The sequence below is a fragment of the Lotus japonicus genome, chromosome 1, assembly GCF_012489685.1.
Source record: "Lotus japonicus ecotype B-129 chromosome 1, LjGifu_v1.2".
NCBI lineage: Eukaryota > Viridiplantae > Streptophyta > Magnoliopsida > Fabales > Fabaceae > Lotus > Lotus japonicus.
The window spans coordinates 7,548,816-7,569,042 of NC_080041.1; the positions used below are offsets into that span (position 1 = coordinate 7,548,816).

General features: G+C 36.1%; 1 protein-coding gene across 1 annotated transcript; it reads left to right on the forward strand.

Moving 5' to 3' along the window:
- The first annotated feature begins 3,744 nt into the window (after window positions 1-3,744).
- On the forward strand, window positions 3,745-6,310 carry LOC130713665 (uncharacterized). Its single transcript, XM_057563479.1, has 11 exons — window positions 3,745-3,903; window positions 3,993-4,260; window positions 4,370-4,466; window positions 4,583-4,667; window positions 4,758-4,761; window positions 4,805-4,889; window positions 5,046-5,190; window positions 5,295-5,434; window positions 5,581-5,683; window positions 5,804-5,992; window positions 6,074-6,310. Exons 1-11 carry the CDS (start codon window positions 3,745-3,747, stop codon window positions 6,308-6,310), a joined length of 1,512 nt encoding a protein of 503 aa, XP_057419462.1.
- Window positions 6,311-20,227: the final 13,917 nt, after the last annotated feature.

The window sequence follows — 20,227 nt, forward strand, 5'->3', positions numbered from 1 at the left end:
AAAAAAAAATTTGAAATCATAAATGTGGTAAATTTAGTTATTGAGAGAATGTAAAATGATGGTTGAAATTTTGGTTTAGTGTTGGGAGAAGTAATTATGGATAGAATTGATTCTGACAAAATTAGTTTTATGATAAAAAATGATTGAAAGTGATCTGATTTAAATTTGGATACATTTATATGATTCGAAAATAACATAAATATCTATATCTTTTATGAAGAGTTCATGTTACTCAAAAGTCACTTTGGATTGATTTCAACGTGATTTTGTGAGCTGAAGGATTACTTAGGATACCTGGAATACTCAAGAAATGTTGTTTGGAACCCTGCATTACTCAAAAAAAAAAACTTTTTGTAATAACTAATGTATCCTCACGGTTAGCAAACTATGCAGTAAGAGGTTCACCAATAAATTTTTTTTTCATTCACAATAGTTGAAATTTAAACTCTTAGCCACTTGTTTAAGAGACATAGTGCTAAACCACTACGTCAACCCATTTCATTTACTAGTCTGATAACCCGTGCGTTGCACGGAATTTTAAGTTGTAATTTTAAATTATAAATAAGTTTATCATTTATAATTCTACCGTGTAATAATATATAAATAGAAAAATGCAATAAATAAATGAAATTGTGTTGTTTACATCAAACATTTACAAATACTTCCTTAAACACAACATTTACAGTACTTGTCTGTTGTTTGCTCGTCCCATCAAGTATACAATGTTTAAGACCCTTTTCTTGAGCGTACTCTAGAGAGAGCTACATATAACTGACCATGAGTGAAGACATGTCTCGGAAGGAAGAGCCCAACCTAAGATAGTGTTTGTCCTTGGTTTTTGTTTATGGTCATAACAAAGCATAGTGTAATTGAAACTGTCTTCTTCTGAATTTAATTGGAAATTTGGAATCAGAAGAAACTAAGTCCATTCTTGAAATATGCACTTTATCATTAGCATTTGTTTCTGTGATAACAGTTGCACCAATAAAATGTTCACCAAGTTCATCCAAATTAACCTGATTCTGTTGCATAAACCTTCTATGTCTATATTTCTCAAAAACATGATTGGAGTACCAACTTTCAATAATAGTTTGTGGTTAGATATTCTTTAACTTTTAGTGTCGATCAAAATTCTAGGGTAAATCACTCACCTCGGATTTCAGAATCCTCATAAGATTGCAAGGCAGAGTTGGAGCTCGGATATTCATGTTCCGGTGCAACTAACTGGACGTTTATCTGACCGAGATCCTCTTGACTCAACAAACGACTTGATTTCTAGCCAATTGGCGTTGCATGTCATAGTTATGAACAAATCAGGATATCCAAATCTCTTGTAAATTGTCATAGCATCTTGACCATGCACGAGTTCAATAAGATTTTTACATAACTATTTAAAAAATTATGAAAAACATTGAAAATATATTAAATTTTTAAAAATATTAGTTTTCACATGAAATATATTTTGTCGTAAAAGCTTTTTAACATGTAATTTAAATTAAAACAATTGTGCATATTATATATATGCACCAATTAATTTTTTTCTTATCTCGTACAACATAATTTTACTATTAAATCATAGTTTTATATATATTTATGAGAATTTATTTTTTATTAGTTTTAATACAAACACATTTCATGTAACAGTTCCTCCCCGTGAGATATTTTTATCTTGTAATTTATACAAAAATTAAAGCAAATAATATTCTTATATATTAATGTTATCTAATTTTCCAACGAAATATTTTCATCATCATATTTTCGTACTTATATATATATATACATATATATATACTTCTAACATTATTTTAGAAAATAATGAAAAAGAAACTGAAATGAAATAAAATTTAATTACAAATAAGTTTTAACATTAAAATACTTTGATGTAAAATATTTCATCTTGTGAGATTTTTTAACTATGTAAAATATATATTTCATCGCTTTATATATATTCTAGTCCACATACAATATATGTTTATTATCAAATTTTCATACTTTTATTTATATTTGATTTTAAAATTATTAAACAAATTATGGAAAATATATTTAAATTATATGAAAATTTACTTTTTATTAGTCGTGCATTAAAGTATTTTCTTGAAAAATGTTCTTCCTCGTAATAGCTTTTTATCATTTAATTTCTACAAAATTGAAAGCATACTATATACATTTCAAACATGAAATTATATTTTAAATTAAAGAAATTTTATTAAAAAAATTTTTCTTATAATTTTAACATGAAACTATTTTTATGTAAAATTTTCTTTGTCATGAGAGCTTTTTACCATGTAATTTAATCATCCATGAATATAGATTATATATCAATGTGTTTTAATGAAAAGCAGTAAACTCAATCATTTTATATGCTAGGTATACAATTTAAGAGACATATGGATTGCAAAGGCTTCAAATGCACAAAAAAGGCCACATGTAACAACTACTCACTGAAACAACCTCCCAATTGTATAGATAGAAATATATAGATTATTTTAAATTAGTTCAGAAGGAAATGCAATGCAACTCATACAACAATATGATGCTCAAAAAGTCTTAAAAAAGGCTCCACTATTGTTGCAACTGCACATAATGTGTCATTCTTTTGATAGTTCCCCAAAATGATCTTTGGAACTTGGAGTCAAATGTTGAAATATCACTTTTAACACTCACACTAAGATTCTTCTTCATGATTTTGCCCAGGATGTGCAACTGCGTGAGAATGAATTACACAAAATTGTCTTTATTATAGAATTAGAAGGCCTTGCAAAGGTGCTACTAATTGTAGCAGTGATAATTCTATATAGTCAACTGTGTCATTTCCATATACATCAGTCTAAATTAAAGCAATGAGAATTCTAAATTTGGGAAAATAAAGGACTAAAGAGACAAATTTGTAAAGCTTTCAGCTTCGGTAAGCTCCGATCCAAGTCTTTGCAATCCTTCCCTCAGTTCCTCCTATGTGATTTATACCACTTTTGTCTGTGCATATATAAACATTGCATTTAAGCCTTTGTAATATTTTTTTTATAAAGAATTTAAGCATGGTCCTAAAAGATCCACTCAGTTATTTTGAATTGGTAGAGTTACATGATACCCTTATCTACTAACTTAAGTTTCAAAATCCAATTTCACTGTTCATGGCCATCTTTTTTTTTTGTTATCACGTTAAAGTTTGTTGGGCCTATTGGGTTGTTTCTGCTCAGGCTTTTTCTCCCTATGTTACACGTCTCCTGTAGTGTAGCTGTAACCTATTTCACCAGTACTCTCTGCTTTTATTTGCCTTTCCTCTTCCTATCATCTGAAGCTTCCTTGTACTCATCGTGTTCATGGAGCATCCACGCCCTTCATCTTCCTTTATCTGCCATTTCCCCCCTATCATCTGCCTATGCTACACTATTAAGGTACTTCCAACCTGCAATTTCCAGCTATTCTGCTTCTCCTACAGGTTCCCAATCTATACCCTATACTCCCTTTTGTTGTCATCCACGCCCTTCATCTCCCTTTATCTGCCATTTCCCCCCTATCATCTGCCCATGCTACACTATTAAGGTACTTCCAACATGCAATTTCCAGCTATTCGGCTTCTCCTACAGGTTCCCAATCTATACCCTATACTCCCTTTTGTTGTCAGCTTCCCGTGAGCACCATTCCATTCTTTTAAAGTCCAGAATGGGTCTATATATACCGTTCCATAGTCAACATCCACACAACCTTTCTTCCCATATTTCGTTACCAATCTCCACACTGGCAATGGCAGGAACTGGTGGTCAATTGCAACCATTACGCTGCATTCGTACTGGCAAGAGTACATGGAAAATCAGAGCCCGAGTGGTCCGCATGTGGGAGGTTTGCCCTGTTAATGAACCATCAAGGCCCTTCGCCCTGAACGTTGTTCTCATCGATGCTGAGGTTGTTAGCATTTACTTACCTGTTTGTTACTACTTGTATGGATGCACAGGAAAGAATCTATTTTGATTAATATCTGGTTAAATGTACAGGGATGCAAAATAGAAGCAACTGCACGGAAGGGTATGATGGCCAAACTCAAGACTGAGTTAAGTGAAGGGAAGGTCTATAAGTTTTCTTACTTTGGAGTTGGCTCTAACAGTGGTGAGTTCATGGCCTCTACCCATGAGTACAAGATTCTGTTCAATGACAAAACAAAAATGACTCTCGATGAAGATACAATGATCCCGTTGAATGCTTTCTCATTCAAGAACTCAGCTGAGATCCTGGCTACTGGTGGTGAATGCAACTATATAATTGGTATTGTTACTAATTCTATTATCTACATACATATCTGTTATTAGGATGAATAGTGTAATGTCAACACAACTAACTCTCATCATTTTTTGTTTGTTGATGGCAATGTTAGATATGATTGGATTGGTGACTAATGTTTCAAGTGAGAGGCAATATACTAAAGGAGGGAGTTTAACTAGGCTGGTAGAACTTGAGCTTACTGATGAAAAGTAATTCCTAAATCTATTTTATAATCACATGCCAATCCTAATGAATGTACTAAATACCTCTCAAATAGTTATGTATCACAATGCTCACCCTTCTCAATATATATATGTTAATGCAGGGGTAAAATTAGCTGTGCATTATTTGGTCATTTTGTTGATGCCGTGAAACAACATATGTCAACCAATTGCCATCGCATGCCTATTGTAATTTTGCAATATGCGAAGATCAAGACATTCAAAGGCATGCTCTTTTTATTTGTTTTCTAAATTTTAACATTGTTTGTGTTGATGTAGGCATGTTAGCTGCTGCCACTAATTTACCATTAAATAAATATATGCAGGGGAGGTCGTTATACAGAACGTCATGAATGCAACCACCCTCCTTTGGAATCCATCATTACCTGAAGTTGTTTCATTCCGTGAACGGTGTGTAGTATTAAGTAATTAGTCATATATGGATTATGGATTTTAATACTTTACATATTGCAATTATGGTGAAATGGACATCAATGCATTGCAATATTGACACATTTGGTTGTGCTAAGTTTATATTTTCTTATTTGTTATTTGTTATGACATAAGGCTGGCTCTCAATGGGATTGATGCTGATAAGGATCTTGCTGAACCTGACAGTTCTATTGATGATGTTAATGTGATATCATTAGATGAGGAATTTATATCCATGTATCCTAGGAAGACTATTTCAGAATTGAACGATATGCAGGAGGTACAATTGTGTATAAATATTATGTGGGTTTCCTTTGTAAGGGACTCAATATATGTAAGTCTGATAATTTGCTTACTCTATGGATTTCCAATGCTGAACTGAAGGTTGGGGTGTTTGTGGTGAGGGCGAGGGTTGCTGGTCTAATGGAAGGGGAAAAGTGGTGGTATCCTGCTTGCCGCTGCCATAGGGATGTCACATCTGATGACGATATCTACTACTGTCGAGCGTGCTGCATTTTTGTGCTGTCAGTTACACCAAGGTTGTATATTCGTCCTTTTATTTATGTGAGTTCTATTTGTCTACGAATGCATCTACCTATGCATTTGCAGCTTAATAAGTTTGATATAGCCCTGAAAGTTCCCTTAATCACTTTCACTGTTATCAAAACAGATTCAGGGTCAAGATAGAGGTTGAGGACAATGGTTCATATGCTACATTTGTGCTGTTTGACACAGACTGCCAACAACTGCTGGATAAATCGTGCAAGGAGCTGGTAATTGCTTCTAAGGTGGGATCTATTCAGATAAGAGTATTTATTTGTGTAGCCTTAATTTATGGTAGATGCCTTACCATAAGGATTTTATATCATCTGTTTAATTTATTTATATTGCAGGGAAAGAAAGATGATGATTATCCAATTGAGTTGAAGAGAATAGTTGGACGAGAGCTTCTATTTAAGATTGAGAAGTCAGTTGATCATGGGTCAAAATTTGATGATTCATATAAGGTGAAGAAGATGTGTGTTGACACTGCTGTTATTGAGTCTTTCAGCGATAGTTCTGCGGTGATTACCCCACATAAGGTATGCAGTATATGCTCAATTCAGTTCCCTCTCCAGATTGTACACATGGGTTTTGTTTTGACAGCAAATGTTACCTTCCAGTGCATCAGGTCTGGAAAATTTACAAAATTCGGTGAGCAAAGCAATGAGAAGGATGCTGACTATTCTGGAAATCTGTCTGAAATAGGTCATAATGTGGTTTCTCTTGATGACATTTCATCTGGTGATGGTTCTGTTGTCCACTCATCTGGCCAGGGTTCAGTTAGTGGGGTTAAGGTGGAATTGGAAAATCCTGCTAAGAGATTGAAGCTTAGGTCTGTGAAATTGGAGATGGATTGAAGATCGTTGATATGGTGATGGTGTACCCATGTGTTTACATGCTGATTGTTGTTTTAAGTACCTATGTTATTAGTGTTGTTCTATTGTGTAGGTGTTATGTATTTGCTACAGTACTTAATTAGTCTGGCTTTTATCAACTTCTGGTTGTATAATGTTTATCCTGCATAAGTAGAGATGCATTGTTTTGGGAAAAGTATTTTGTTGTATGCCATCACCTGTGAAGTAATGTATAAAATGTCATGTAACTAACTAAAACATGGCAATTAGTTTAATATAAATATCAATGTTATGTGCTACAATGTGTTGTACTTTCCTTATTCTTTATGATATTGCTGTTTACATGAATTCCAACCAGAAATAGTAGATTGTCTGGATGATAGTTTAGTTCAATGGGTTTGGAGTGTGTAGTATTTATGATCAACAACATGGTTGACCGCAACCTCAGAGTTACAGAATTGATATTGTCACCTAACAATTAGACACAATAAATACAGGTCTTCACCATTATATAAGTCCATCAGCCATCTTCAACTTCATATGCCTCTATTCACAGCATATTGTTGTTATACTCTCACCATTTCTTGGGATACTGGCTTGAACTCAAACCTCTTCCACACCTAGAAGTTTCCCCATGTGTGTCCCCACATTTTTATGTTTACAGGTGAGTTGGATTGCATAAGCTCCTTTGTTTTCCTTATATATCATCCTTGATTTACTGTTCAGTCCCATCGAATTTTTCTCTTCTCCCCATTTCCATCATTCTTCCACATTCATGTCATGGCTGGATGTTTCCCCTTTGACAGCATCAAGATAGTAGATTTGACACCATTCACAAAGTATATATTTTATTGTTCTAAGTACACATAAACAGGTCTGGATTTTCTAAATATTAATTAATGTTTTATTTTATTTGAAGTTCTTATCTATCACTTGTATATAATAATAATTAATAATAATTAATTAATATGAAATGAAAAAATACATGTATGGCATTAGGTTGGCTCAGTAAAAAAATCATAGTGGGTTTTTTCTCAAGCCATCCAACTATTTGTTTTATTGATTTAAAAAATATCTACCACATGTACCTTACAATTCGTATATATCTAGGTAGATAGAATAAAATCTAGAATAGAACTTTAAATCTACAAATTTACAAGGACATGGCATGTAACACATGTTGGGTTAATGGAAACTACTAAATTGGAGTAGATAAGTAAACTTATCCAAATTAAAATGTTAATTTATATACTGTATGACCTAACAAATTTGATATTTTATGCCAAATTTTTTTTTTGATATAATATATTGATGTATTTAGTTGTTATGAAGTGAGTGCATCATACCATATCAAGTCTGAATCCTTATCTCTATCACAATCTCAAGAAACAATGTCCATTATTAAATCTACCTTCAATATATCAAGATATTCCTCAATCTATTTGAATCTATTTGAAAAATAAAGTTAGACAAATCCTCAACCAACTAATGTCGTTATTATCTATTATATCTCTCATAATAAAACCCAGATTATACATTAGTAAAAACAGAATATTTTGTCCTGTAACGAAACTGAATATGCCAAATTGCTTCTAGAATCTTCATTGCCTTCATTGTATTAGTAAATACAAATAGTTATATACTTATTTAAATATATAGAATATATAGATTTCATCCTCATCCTCATATGACCTATTACGTGTGCAAATCTGCAAAGGACACCAAATCTAATTATGTGTTTGCAGCCCATTGCCTATCTTCCCTCTGGTTGCCAGTTGGTGGTAGAGTTTTCATTAGTTCTTATCTCTTCCATTACCTTAGTTGCCATCAGAGAGGTGTTTCCAGTGTTTAGTAGTGAAGCAAGTGTGAAATTTTCCTATAAAAGGGGAAATGCTTTTTTCATTACCTATTTATGGAAACATTATCAACGGAAAACTCCTTCATCAGTTGTTCCATATGCGTTTGGTTTCATAGGAGTTGACAATCAAAATCAAAATCAATTTCAGAGTACGGCTTATCTAGCTTTGAGCCTCCTATCACCATTTCTCACGCTGCTTAGTTGGGGGCTGCAATGATGATGACTAAGTTTGTAGTGCAGTACCTCTTCCTCCATCTGTTAGCCATCCTTTGAGATCTTTCTTGATCTGATTTCCTGATTTTACTGTACCTTGCCTACAAACAAATCTCTGCACAATCGATACATGCATGCTTTATACTGTTCATAGGTCCAGGATAGAGTTAGTGTGAGGGTTAGTATGGTGCTTTTTGAAATCAGCTTCAACTCATCAACTCAGTTTCAAAATTCGATTCAATGGTAGAAGCCACATTCGCTGCCTATATATACCCTGCAATGCATCAACAACAAGCACACTTGAGCCATTCCTATATCTTCCCCCTCCTAACACAACCGAGTACAGTATGGATATTAACACATCATTGGCCCCCATTGGTGATTTCAGCTGCATCCAGGAGCCTGGCAGACCCAGGATAAAGGCTCGAGTCTTCTCTATGTGGAGCATCCCATTTAACCAAGATAACCCAAGCTCTATTTGCCTTGAGATGATCCTACTTGACAGATTGGTACTATTTCCTTGAGCACTTCTGATTCTTAAGTACATGTCCATTCAATGTAACAGTTATTAACTTAGTCCATTTGTTTTGTTTGCCAGGGATCGAAAATCCAAGCATCTGTTTGCCGCAAGCACCCACTGATTCAGGCATTGATGACTGGAAGAGTCTACATTTTCTCCAGATTTAGAGTTATTCCTAACGATGGTGTTAAGTTCACCACACATCAGTTCAAACTCTTCTTTCACCCATGCACTGACATTGTCCAGACCTATGATGTTAGAATTCCCAGGAATGGATGGTCTTTCCTCAATACTCAGCAGATTCGTGCACAGAGGGACAATATTGATCACTTGATTGGTATGAAAACACCCATATAGAACTTTTCAAACATCTCCATACAACCCCTTATATTTAGACACATAACTTGCTAACTATTCTTGTATTCTTCAGATTGTGTTGGCTTTCTTGTTGCTGCTTCTGATGTTAGGCTCTTCATCAGGAATGGAAGAATGACCAAGATGATGGCCATTGAACTACAGGACACCTGGTAATAATTCCATTGCCTCCCATGTACACATTATGCCACTATATTAAGCGTGGTCAGATTAGGTAACAGTTCTATTTTGTATACTTTCAGGGGCAGAATTGGGTGTGTAGTGATAGGAAATCTGGTTGACCAACTGGCTGATTATCTTGCTGAAGACTGGACTGAGAGGCCTGTTGTTGTGTTTCAGTTTGTTAGGATTCAGAGCTTTAATGGTTGGCACGTTCTCCTTACACATATACAATCTCTAATGCTCTTTTTTTATTTTTTTTATGTACCTAATGCTTTTCTAAGAACAGTAAGAACCATTGCTTCATCAGCTATGTAACTAATATGTCCTCATTTGCAACTGTTTGCGCTTCTTGTAGACAAGACGCTGATGGAGAGTACCCCTTCTGCCTCCAAGCTGCATATCAATATGGACATTGATGAAGTATTTGCTTTAACCATTAGGTATAAGTAATGTTCATTTTGTTATTTGTATTTTGAAGTGAAATAGTGGATTATGTTTTTCACAATGCCTTGAGAACAATTGGTAACTCTTGGTGAACTTATGCTGATGCAAATGATTTTAGGATGTGTGAGCTTGGCATAAACTACAATGGACCAGTTGGATTCATTCGCCTCAATGAACAATCTAAGAACCTCAGAGAAGATTTCATTGAAAACAACCCCAAAAAGACAATAGCTGAGCTTAATGACACTAGCAAGGTAATACACACGTTTTTGTTTCAAATATCTGGTATGCTATTTTCATGTAATATTGGTGTTCTATTTCATGCATGATGTCTGATTTTATGATATCAACCAATAGGGAGAAACCTTTATCGTGCATGCTGCCATCGTTGCTGTTCTCATGGATGGACCTTGGTACTATCCATCATGTAGATGCTACTCTGAACTTAGGGCCAATGGTGTCAAATATGACTGCCTAAGATGTTGTCGCACAATTGGCAAAATGAAGAACAGGTTTGGTTTAGTCTCATCACAAAACACAAACGTATAATAATGCTGTTTTGTAAACATTTAATGATGCTGATATTGGTTCACTATGATTACATTATCAGGTTCAGATTTAAAATTGAGGTATTTGATGGCCAAGATAGCACTGTGTTTATCCTATTTGATCGTGAGGCTGAGGTGTTAACTGGATTTTCATGCGAGGAGCTGATGAACTCCATTGAAGTAAGATTCAACACATGTATATATATTTTCGCTGACATTACATAAACTTTGATATGGATTTTGAGACCGATTCAGATATGTATTTGCCTATGACTAAATATTGCTTTCTTACATAATAGCTTGAGAAGAAGGTCATTCCTGATGGTGACTATCCAGTTGATATTGAGGAGCGCTTAGCTGGTCAAGAAATGTTATTTAAAGTATGCAACAGAGGTGGGGCTAAGTATGATCGTGATGATTGGTTCCATGTCCAGAGGATATGTACTGATATTGATATTATTGCCATGTTCCATGAACATGATGTACTGGCCACACCCAAACAGGTTGTTATTATGATATTGTCTCCTTAAATCATTATACTATTTGTTGTCGTACTTAGTTCTTTTAGTATGTAGGTTGTTGTTTTGACATCCAACTAACTGAACTTTTGGATATGGCTTTTGCAAGAACAGGCAAAGTTTTCCCCCCCTTTCTCTGAACTTGACATAACTGTAGAAGACGGGGAGGTTAGACTTGATATGACTGCTGAAAAGAAACCTGTTGATAGGAGCAATGTGAAGGAAAAAAGAGCTTACCCTATGCGTAGGAAGCTGGTCATAGACTTTGAGTCTGATGAAGAGGATGTTGGTGGATCTGCTGGTATGGACTTGGGTACAGATTTGAAGCATAATCCACCAACTGATGTGGCGTGTGATGCTGATGGAGGGACCAAAATAGAGGCTATGCAGGCTGTACTAAAATCTTCACCAGATTCTGCACTAAATGCTGGTGTGATCAATGCAACTAAATCTGATATGGCTGGAGCTGAGATGAATAAGAAGAAGAAGAAAGGTATGGTTGCAGTAAAAACTGAACCAAATGTTGATGCTGGTACATCACACATTGCATGTGGTTCTAAATCTGGCCTCAAATCTTTTTCACTCTTTGGAGATGCTGCAGCAGATGCTGAACTAACTGCTCATGGGTTCCATGGTACCGAAGCAGATATGGCTGGAGCTGAGAAGACTAAGAAGAAGAACAAGGGTCTGGTTGCAGTGAAAATTGAACCAAATGCTGATGCTGCTGCACACCATGTTGATACTGGTTCCAAGCGTGGACTGAAAGCTTTTTCACTCTTTGAAGAGGGTAGCATGGAAGCCCCCCTTATGATTAATCCCACTAAGGAGGCTACTAGAATTGTTGTTTCTCATGTTGAAGTTGAAGAAGTGCTGAACAAGATTGCTGATGATCCTCTCATCATTGTCATATCAGATGATGAGGATGATGCCCAGGATGATGCAGGTGCTTGATGCACTCTTTAGGCTATTATATACATGGAAGATGAAGGACTTTAGTTGTCCTGCAATGATATTAAAGATGAAGACTGTCTTCTTAGACACCTGCCACTAAGGGCTTTATATTTTGCTACTATTATCCCCTACTACTATTAGGTCTTTTTGATGTATGAATTGGAACTTGTCACTGTGCTGGCAGCAGTTACACACTCCAATTCAATGCTGTGTACTTAGGACTATTTAGTTTGCATTGGTGCATTAAAGAAAAAACAATGTAATGCAAACATATATATATATATATATAGTAATGAAATAACTTCCATGTTTAATATGTTGTCTTCAACCACAAGCCTTGTGCTGTGTCTTCATCATCATCACTTAGGAGTATATAAACTGCTTATTGTTAAGGGATACAATTTCTAATTGTCAAGTGATACGAGCATATTTTATTTGATAGAACCAAGTTTATGTATTAGTTCAGTGAAGTGGTGTTTGGCAATAGGCTCACCACCACACAGTATCAGAAGTAGAAAATTGTCTCAATACATGAAATTATAATATATTAAAATAAGGATCAAAGGAATTGGACACCAAACTTTACAGTACTGAATACTGAATGAAGGAATGTAAAAGTGGTGGAAAACACCTAACTTTGTGAATTAATATTAATATTTCTCCATTCATAATCTTAGTACTGATAAAGCTAATGGACAGAATCACCTTCAATGTTGGTCAAATAAGTAGACCTTATCATTTCCTAACTGTTCAGGACTTTTTCCATTCATATCCTGAATATGATCCAGAAACTTATGAAGATTAAATTGATTTAATTAATTTGCATGATTAGTAACTAAATTTTATTTGCAAGACATACACTTCTAATTTAATTATACTGCAGAGGCATGACCTTTTCATCTGTATTAGACAGATCTATCATAGTACCATGGGCTAGAACAAAGTTACATATTCATACAGCTAAATACAAGTACATGCAGCTGTCTAAATTAGCTTCATAGGTAGACCAAAACCACATGTCAGCCCTATGCGTGTCAAGTACAGAAATGTACATAACCATACATGTACAAATATACATAGGTAGTGTCTTTGCAGCAAAAGCTGCATCTATAGCACTCTGCTAAACATTTATCAGTTTCCTACAACTCAAATGTGTTCACATGAATTAACTTTATATCCCTACCTACATACTAATCTATAGTGTACCAAGTCAAATAAGTGCAGAAACATCCATATAAAGAAAGGTGATATGAATGATAAGTAGTTTCTTCTTGGTGAGTATATTGTACTCTCCCTATCTGTCAGCTAGATCATACCTATGTGCATTTAGTGAGCTGTTTTGACAATTCAATTCATGTACTTGTACCATGGATATACTGATATGTTGTTATATTTGACAGGTAAGCACTGCTTCTGGATTGTTCCATTTGACAGTCAGGGAATTACACAGCTTCTGGATTCTTCATGTCTTAAAGTAAACTTAAAGTAAATACAATACAATTCATCATCAGAAGTTCATTCACCCATTTATATCTATACATGGTCTCGAAGGGAACATCTTCATCTGCTCCTTAAGCATCCAGCTATCCACATCATTCTCCATCAACCATCTTTCATCTCCATAGGTAAGATAAGATTTTTTGCTAATCTCTGATTTGGTTAAGTTAATTCGTTGCCTTATCTCTTTGATGTATTATTTTGGGTGATAGATATGAGTGGTTAATGACATAGTCCAAGCTCAGTGTTTTGTAATTTGCAATTTCCATAGATAATGGGCTGAAATGAATGGGTAGGTGGATCAAGCTGGGACTTATGATGGAAAGAAACAGGCAAGCCAACCTACTTGATAATCATTTCCTGTTGCTTAGAGATTGAGATATTAGACACATTTTGCTGGCATAGAATATTATTGTAAGATCAAGTTTTGATCTAGTAGTACAACTCTATGTTTTGATGATTACAAGTTAACCTTTTGATATGAACAATTGTGGTACTCTAACGTGTTTTTCTGAGTGTGCTATTTACAGGCTCTGACCTCAACTCAATCTCACACAAATCAGAAGCACTGTGTATAAAGGGTAACCCAAGCAACGCTTTCGCATTCACCATGTTCAGTATGAACAGTGGAAAAGCTTCAGAAGTTCTGAAGCTATACAAACTCTGATGTGGACTCAGTCGCTAGAAGCTCTGAAGATCCAGAAGTTCTGATAACCAAGAAACACTGAAGGTTCAGATGTTCTGATGGTGTAGAAGACTCTGAAGATCCAGAAGCTGAATAGTGGAAACTCTGAAGTCCAGAAGCAAGAAACTCTGAAGGCCATGTTCTTCCCTCTGAGTTCAGAATCAGAAGATACAATGGTCAGAGGATCTGTGCTTTCCCTCTGACTCTGATCAACCGGCTTCACAAGTTCCAATATGAAGTATTCCCCTGATCATAAGTCTCCTAGGTTAAAAGGTCAAGTCGCTATCCAAGTACAAAAGCAAGTGTACCTTCCTGACGACCTACCTAACGTTCTCAGCCACAGCAGAAGCTGGATTTTCCAGAACTGCCCTCCAACGGTAGCATTTCCCATGCAACGCTCAACCCTAATCCTTGGAGTATATATAGAGGCTGAAGATTGAAAGAAGCGGCTAGAAGCAATACATTTCACTTCTTCTGAAGTGATTCTAAGTTGGCGCTGATACCACTTGTAGGATCACGCGCTTACCACTACGCCAAAACCAATTGGTGTTAGTGAGGGCGCAACGTTATTTCTTATAGCGTATCAGAGCCAGGTCCCGTGTTCGAATCCCACGGAAGGCATGCTGTGCAGCTAGTTTGGCTGGCAGGTGCTGGGGGGGGGATTGTTGGGTCCAGGTGGGCCAGCATCCTGCCTGCAGGTAGCATTCGAAACGGGGCGCTGTCTGCTACGCTATAAGAAATAACGTTGCGCCCTCACTAACACCAATTGGTTTTGGCGTAGTGGTAAGCGCGTGATCCTACAATTATTTCTTCCATAAACTTTAATTTGGTTATAAATTCTACACACCAAGTGAAAAAAGGGAGGAAACCAAATTACTACTTCAAGCATTTGTGTTGTTGCAGTCTTTTCTCATCAAACATCTTCAAATAAATCCAATATTTTGCAGGATTTACCAGTTTTCTTTGTCCCGAAGTTGCTGAGTTTCATACTTGGTAGTGGAAAAACTGGAATTGGATTCTGATATTTAATGTACATCTTTTCAAGTAGTACTTAGATTTTTTAAACAAAGTTCCATTTTATCCTTTCACTATTGTTCTTTTATCAGTCTTAATCATCATTGAGGGTGTAGTTTGGATCTGGATCAAATATTTTCTTAATAATAAAATGAAGCTAGGTTTTTTATGGAAAAGTGTGGAGGATACTGAATTTGCTTTTAAAGTCACGAATCTGGGGATGTGTTAGCAGGGTAAAAAAAAACTTTTTAAGTAAGAGGGTTTCCATTTCAAGCTCTTGCACCTCAGGGATATAAGCTATCTCACATCTAATGTCATTGTAGGCATCACCCAACACTATAACAATCAGGTGTCAACTCCATCTAATTTGGTGTGGAATTTGGCAAAACTATGGATTCAACATTAAGTGGTATGTTTCAGTTTGTTAACTGTATTGTTTCATATTTGTACAATTTCTCTTCCGTCTGTTGAAGACTTCCGGAGTCATGGTAAAGACGCTTACAAGTGTTATTAAATTTCTCAATTTTTTGTTGTTTACAGATGTGACTAACCAGTTGGACCGCTCGTATGGCAAGCTAGCGAACAGAAGATCAGGTGAGTGTCAATGAGTTTAGTATAATTCATCCTGCTTTTTTATGGTGCTACATTCAAAGTCATGTTAAGGATACAACTGAATCTTTAAAAATGGGTTGTATTATGTTGTATACAGATGTTACCAATGAATTGGATTACTCATATGGCCAGCTTTCCAACAAAAATGCAGGTTAGTTTTGAAAATCATGTTATTAATTAGAATTGCTACATTCGTTAGATTTACAGCTTATTTTTGCAGCAGGAAAAACAGCAAAGAGAGTTCGCAAAACTACTTCGAGATCAAAATCAAAGGCAAAACATTCACGCAGGAGAGTAGATCACAGTGAGTTCGTCAATGAGCATTTCAAAATACGTATATATGTGTTGCCCTTAGCTAATTTGTTGCTTATTATTCATAGTGGTTAATTGGGGGCTTCCTGGTCATAGCTTAGGTGGATCCACAACTCAACATACCCCAGAGATCCCACCAGGTTCTTCTTCAGATTGTTAATAATGTACAATATATACGTATTAATGTTGCCAAACTAACTGATCATTAACGCATCATGCACGATCAGTATGGTAATTTTTTTCATGAATTGAAGACATAATTTAGCATTGACTAACAAACATTTGCATCAAGTATATGGTATACCAAATGTAGTTAGTCAAGAGGAAACAGGAGGCACATTTTTTAACATCCGTAGTTGTTATTTTGTATCCGTATGCGACATAGAGCATAATACTCCTAAATTTTGTCCTCATCTTGGCATCATAATAGTGATCTAGGATTTTTACAATATGGACACCATTGTTACAAATGATGAGCCATTTTACATATCTGGTACGTATTACATGTTATTTTCAGTAAGTTCTAAATCTAATTGTGCCAATAGTGTATTTATGTTTGTTGCAATATCATGTTCACCAGAATATGCAGATTTTGGTGAAATGAATTGCTATTGCCAGCATTGTGGGGCCCAGTTCTGGTATGCAGAAAGGAATGGAAAATCTGTACATACTTCCAATCCCAAGTTCTCTGTTTGTTGCCTCAATGGAAAAATTGCACTCCCTTACTTCGAACAACCACCTGAATTACTAACAAGCCTTTTTGGAAGCATTAACCCAAGGAGTCATCATTTCTTAGATCATATTCGTACCTACAATAGCATGTTCGCATTTACGTCACTCGGTGGAAAAGTTGATTCTAATACAAATGATGGTGGTGGCCCGCCTCAATTTGTTATTAGTGGTCAGAATTATCATCGTATAGGTAGTCTTCTTCCTAACGAAGGCGACAAGCCTAAATTTGCTCAACTATACATATACGACACTAAGAACGAAGTAGCTAATAGAATGATTCATTTCAGGTAAGTTGAAAATGAACTTGTCCACTTCCAATTAACGTCAAATTAGTATACTATCAATTAGTTGGTAACAAACATTACATAGTTTGTTGGCATTTTTGTAGTGGGAAAGTTGGTAGATCTGGAATTGATCAGTCATTGGTCGAGGATTTAATCAAAATGGTTGATGAATCTAATAAACTAGCTGGATCATTCCGGAGAGTTCGAGACCATCTTGAAGAAGGAGGTGCTGCAAATGTTGCGCTAAGATTGTTTAGAAACCGTGTGGAAAACCCCCAAACATACAATCTACCTAGCGTGGATGAAGTTGCTGCGTTGATTGTAGGAGATTTCGATAGCTCAGATTGTGGCCGTGATGTCATAATTCGAACTGAATCTGGTTTTTTACAAAGGATATCTGAACATCACCCTGCATTCCTACCCTTACAGTACCCTATTATATTCCCGTATGGTACAAATGGCTACTCAGATGATATCAGGTTTGCAAAGGAATCAAGTAAGGCTGGTGGATGGAAGCGTGATCATGTTTCGCTAAGAGAATGGGTTGCATTTAGACTGCAAGAAAGGCGAAATGAATTCGGTGGTCTATTGTTGAGCAGAAGACTCCTACAACAATTTGTTGTTGATTGTTACTCCATGGTTGAATCGTATAGACTCTTTTATTACCGTAAAAATCAACACATTATTCGTAAGGAGATTTTATCTGGTATCCAGGAGGCGATAGACCGTGGAGACACTAACCCATCCACTATTGGTGCACGAATTATTTTACCGTCATCGTTTACAGGTGGTAGGCGATATATGTTCAACAATTGTCAGGATGCAATGGCTATATGTAAAACTTTTGGTTATCCTGATTTGTTCATAACAATGACATGCAATCCCAAGTGGCCTGAGATTGATAGGCACGTTACTAAACTTGGGCTATTTGCATATGATCGTCCGGATATTGCTTGTAGGGTCTTTGAAGCTAAATTAAGTCAACTCTTGATTGATTTAAAGAGGGGTGATTTTTTTGGAAAAGTTATTGCAGGTACACTTGTATTTTTATTTTTTAATTTGGTTAGTATACGACAACTACACTAAGCTTGTATCGTACTTAGTCACCCGTTGCTATCATTTAATGCAGGAATGTACACTATTGAATTCCAGAAGAGGGGATTACCTCACGCACACATTCTACTGTGGCTCCATGCCAATTGCAAACTGAACTCCCCAGCTATGATTGATTCTGTTATCTGCGCTGAACTACCTGACCCTCAGACGGAACCCAGTCTCTTTCATGCTGTGTCCAATTACATGGTTCATGGACCCTGTGGGTTGAGCTATACACAATCTCCCTGCATGAAAAATGGCCAATGTTCAAAATTCTTTCCCAAAAAATTTACAGATACTACGTCATTTGACAGTGATGGATTCCCTGTGTACAGACGAAGAAATACAGGAATAACAACTACTCGACGAGATGTCCCGCTTGATAATGGTTATGTTGTTCCCTATAACCCGAAATTGCTCATGAAATATCAAGCACACATCAACATTGAATATTGCAACAAGGCAAATTCAATCAAGTACCTATTCAAGTACATCAACAAGGGTGTTGATCGAGTTACAATGGCAATGTCGGTGGGAGGAGTTGAACGGGAAATCGATGAGATAAAACAATACTATGATTGTAGATACCTCTCTCCATGCGAAGCTGTCTGGAGACTTTTCAAGTTTGAGATACACAATCACTGGCCACCGGTGAAAAACTTAGCATTCCACTTGCCTAATCAACAACCTGTCATTTTCAATAACAATGCTGATATAGATGATGTACTTGAGCGCGGCAGAGAAAATAATACGATGTTCATTGCATGGATGGTGGCAAACGCAAGATACAACATTGGTAAGAACCTCACATACGCTGAATTCCCATCCATGTTTGTGTACGACAAACCCAAGCGGGAGTGGAGACCTCGGAAGAAAGGCTTCTCAATTGGACGCATGAACTTTGTGCCCCCAGGTACTGGTGAGCTATTCTATATGAGGCTTTTACTGAATGTGCAACGTGGCTGTATAAATTTTGAAGAATTGAGGTCTGTTAAAGATCACACATACCACACATTCAGAGAAGCGTGTGAAGCACTAGGATTATTAACCGATGATCGAGAGTTTGTTGATAGTATACATGAAGCTTCTGAACTGGGATCTGGGTACTATCTTAGAGCATTATTTGTTAGATTATTACTATCAAATACGATGGCCAATCCACTAAACGTTTGGAAGATGACGTGGAAGATGCTAGCGGATGGAATCGTATATAAACGTCGAAGAGAACTCAATAATCCAGGTCTGATTGCATTTATTTATGAAGACATGTTGAATGTTAAATTTTTTTTTAATTAACAACGAGCATGTTCGCTGAATTTAGCTGCATTTTGCACTGTCCTTTAATTCACATGTTAATGTTTTGGTAGATCTTACAATTGATGATCAGAGGTTACAAGAATTGTGTCTGATTGAGATTGAAAGCACATTGTTGGTTAATGGAAAATCACTGAAGGATTTTAATGGTATGCCTTGTGTTGATTCAGACATACTTGCTGAGTATGGTAACCTATTATTGTACAATGAGATGAATTATGATACAAATGAGATGTGTCGATTGCATTCCGACTGCATGCGACAATTGAATACAGGTCAAATGAAAGTATTTCTTGAAATAATGTCAGCTGTTGATAGTAAAGATGGGGGTTTCTTCTTTGTGTATGGGTATGGAGGTACTGGCAAGACCTTCCTTTGGAAAACTTTGACATACAAGCTGAGATCCGAGAAAAAAATTGTTATAAATGTTGCGTCCAGTGGCATAGCATCACTATTGCTACCTGGAGGCAGAACTGCGCACTCATTGTTTTCTATACCGTTAAACTTGGATGAAGATTCATGTTGTAGTATATCACAGGGGAGTCCAAAAGCAGAATTGATCCAAGCTGCAAGTTTGATAATTTGGGACGAGGCACCCATGGTCACGAAATATGCATTTGAGGCACTTGATAGGACTTTAAGAGATATAATGAAGACCAAGGTCAAGGATAGCATGGATAAACCATTTGGTGGAAAGACTATAGTATTGGGATGTGACTTTAGACAGATATTGCCAGTCATTCCAAAGGGCAGTAGAGCTGAGATTGTCATGGCAACCGTCAACTC

Excerpts from the sequence above, each read along its gene's own strand:
- LOC130713665 (XM_057563479.1), top strand. The coding sequence starts at position 3,745 with ATGGCAGGAACTGGTGGTCAATTGCAACCATTACGCTGCATTCGTACT. Across the intron at positions 4,261-4,369 it reads TGAATGCAACTATATAATTG|ATATGATTGGATTGGTGACT; the intron begins GTATTGTTACTA and ends TGGCAATGTTAG. Across the intron at positions 4,467-4,582 it reads CTTGAGCTTACTGATGAAAA|GGGTAAAATTAGCTGTGCAT; the intron begins GTAATTCCTAAA and ends ATGTTAATGCAG.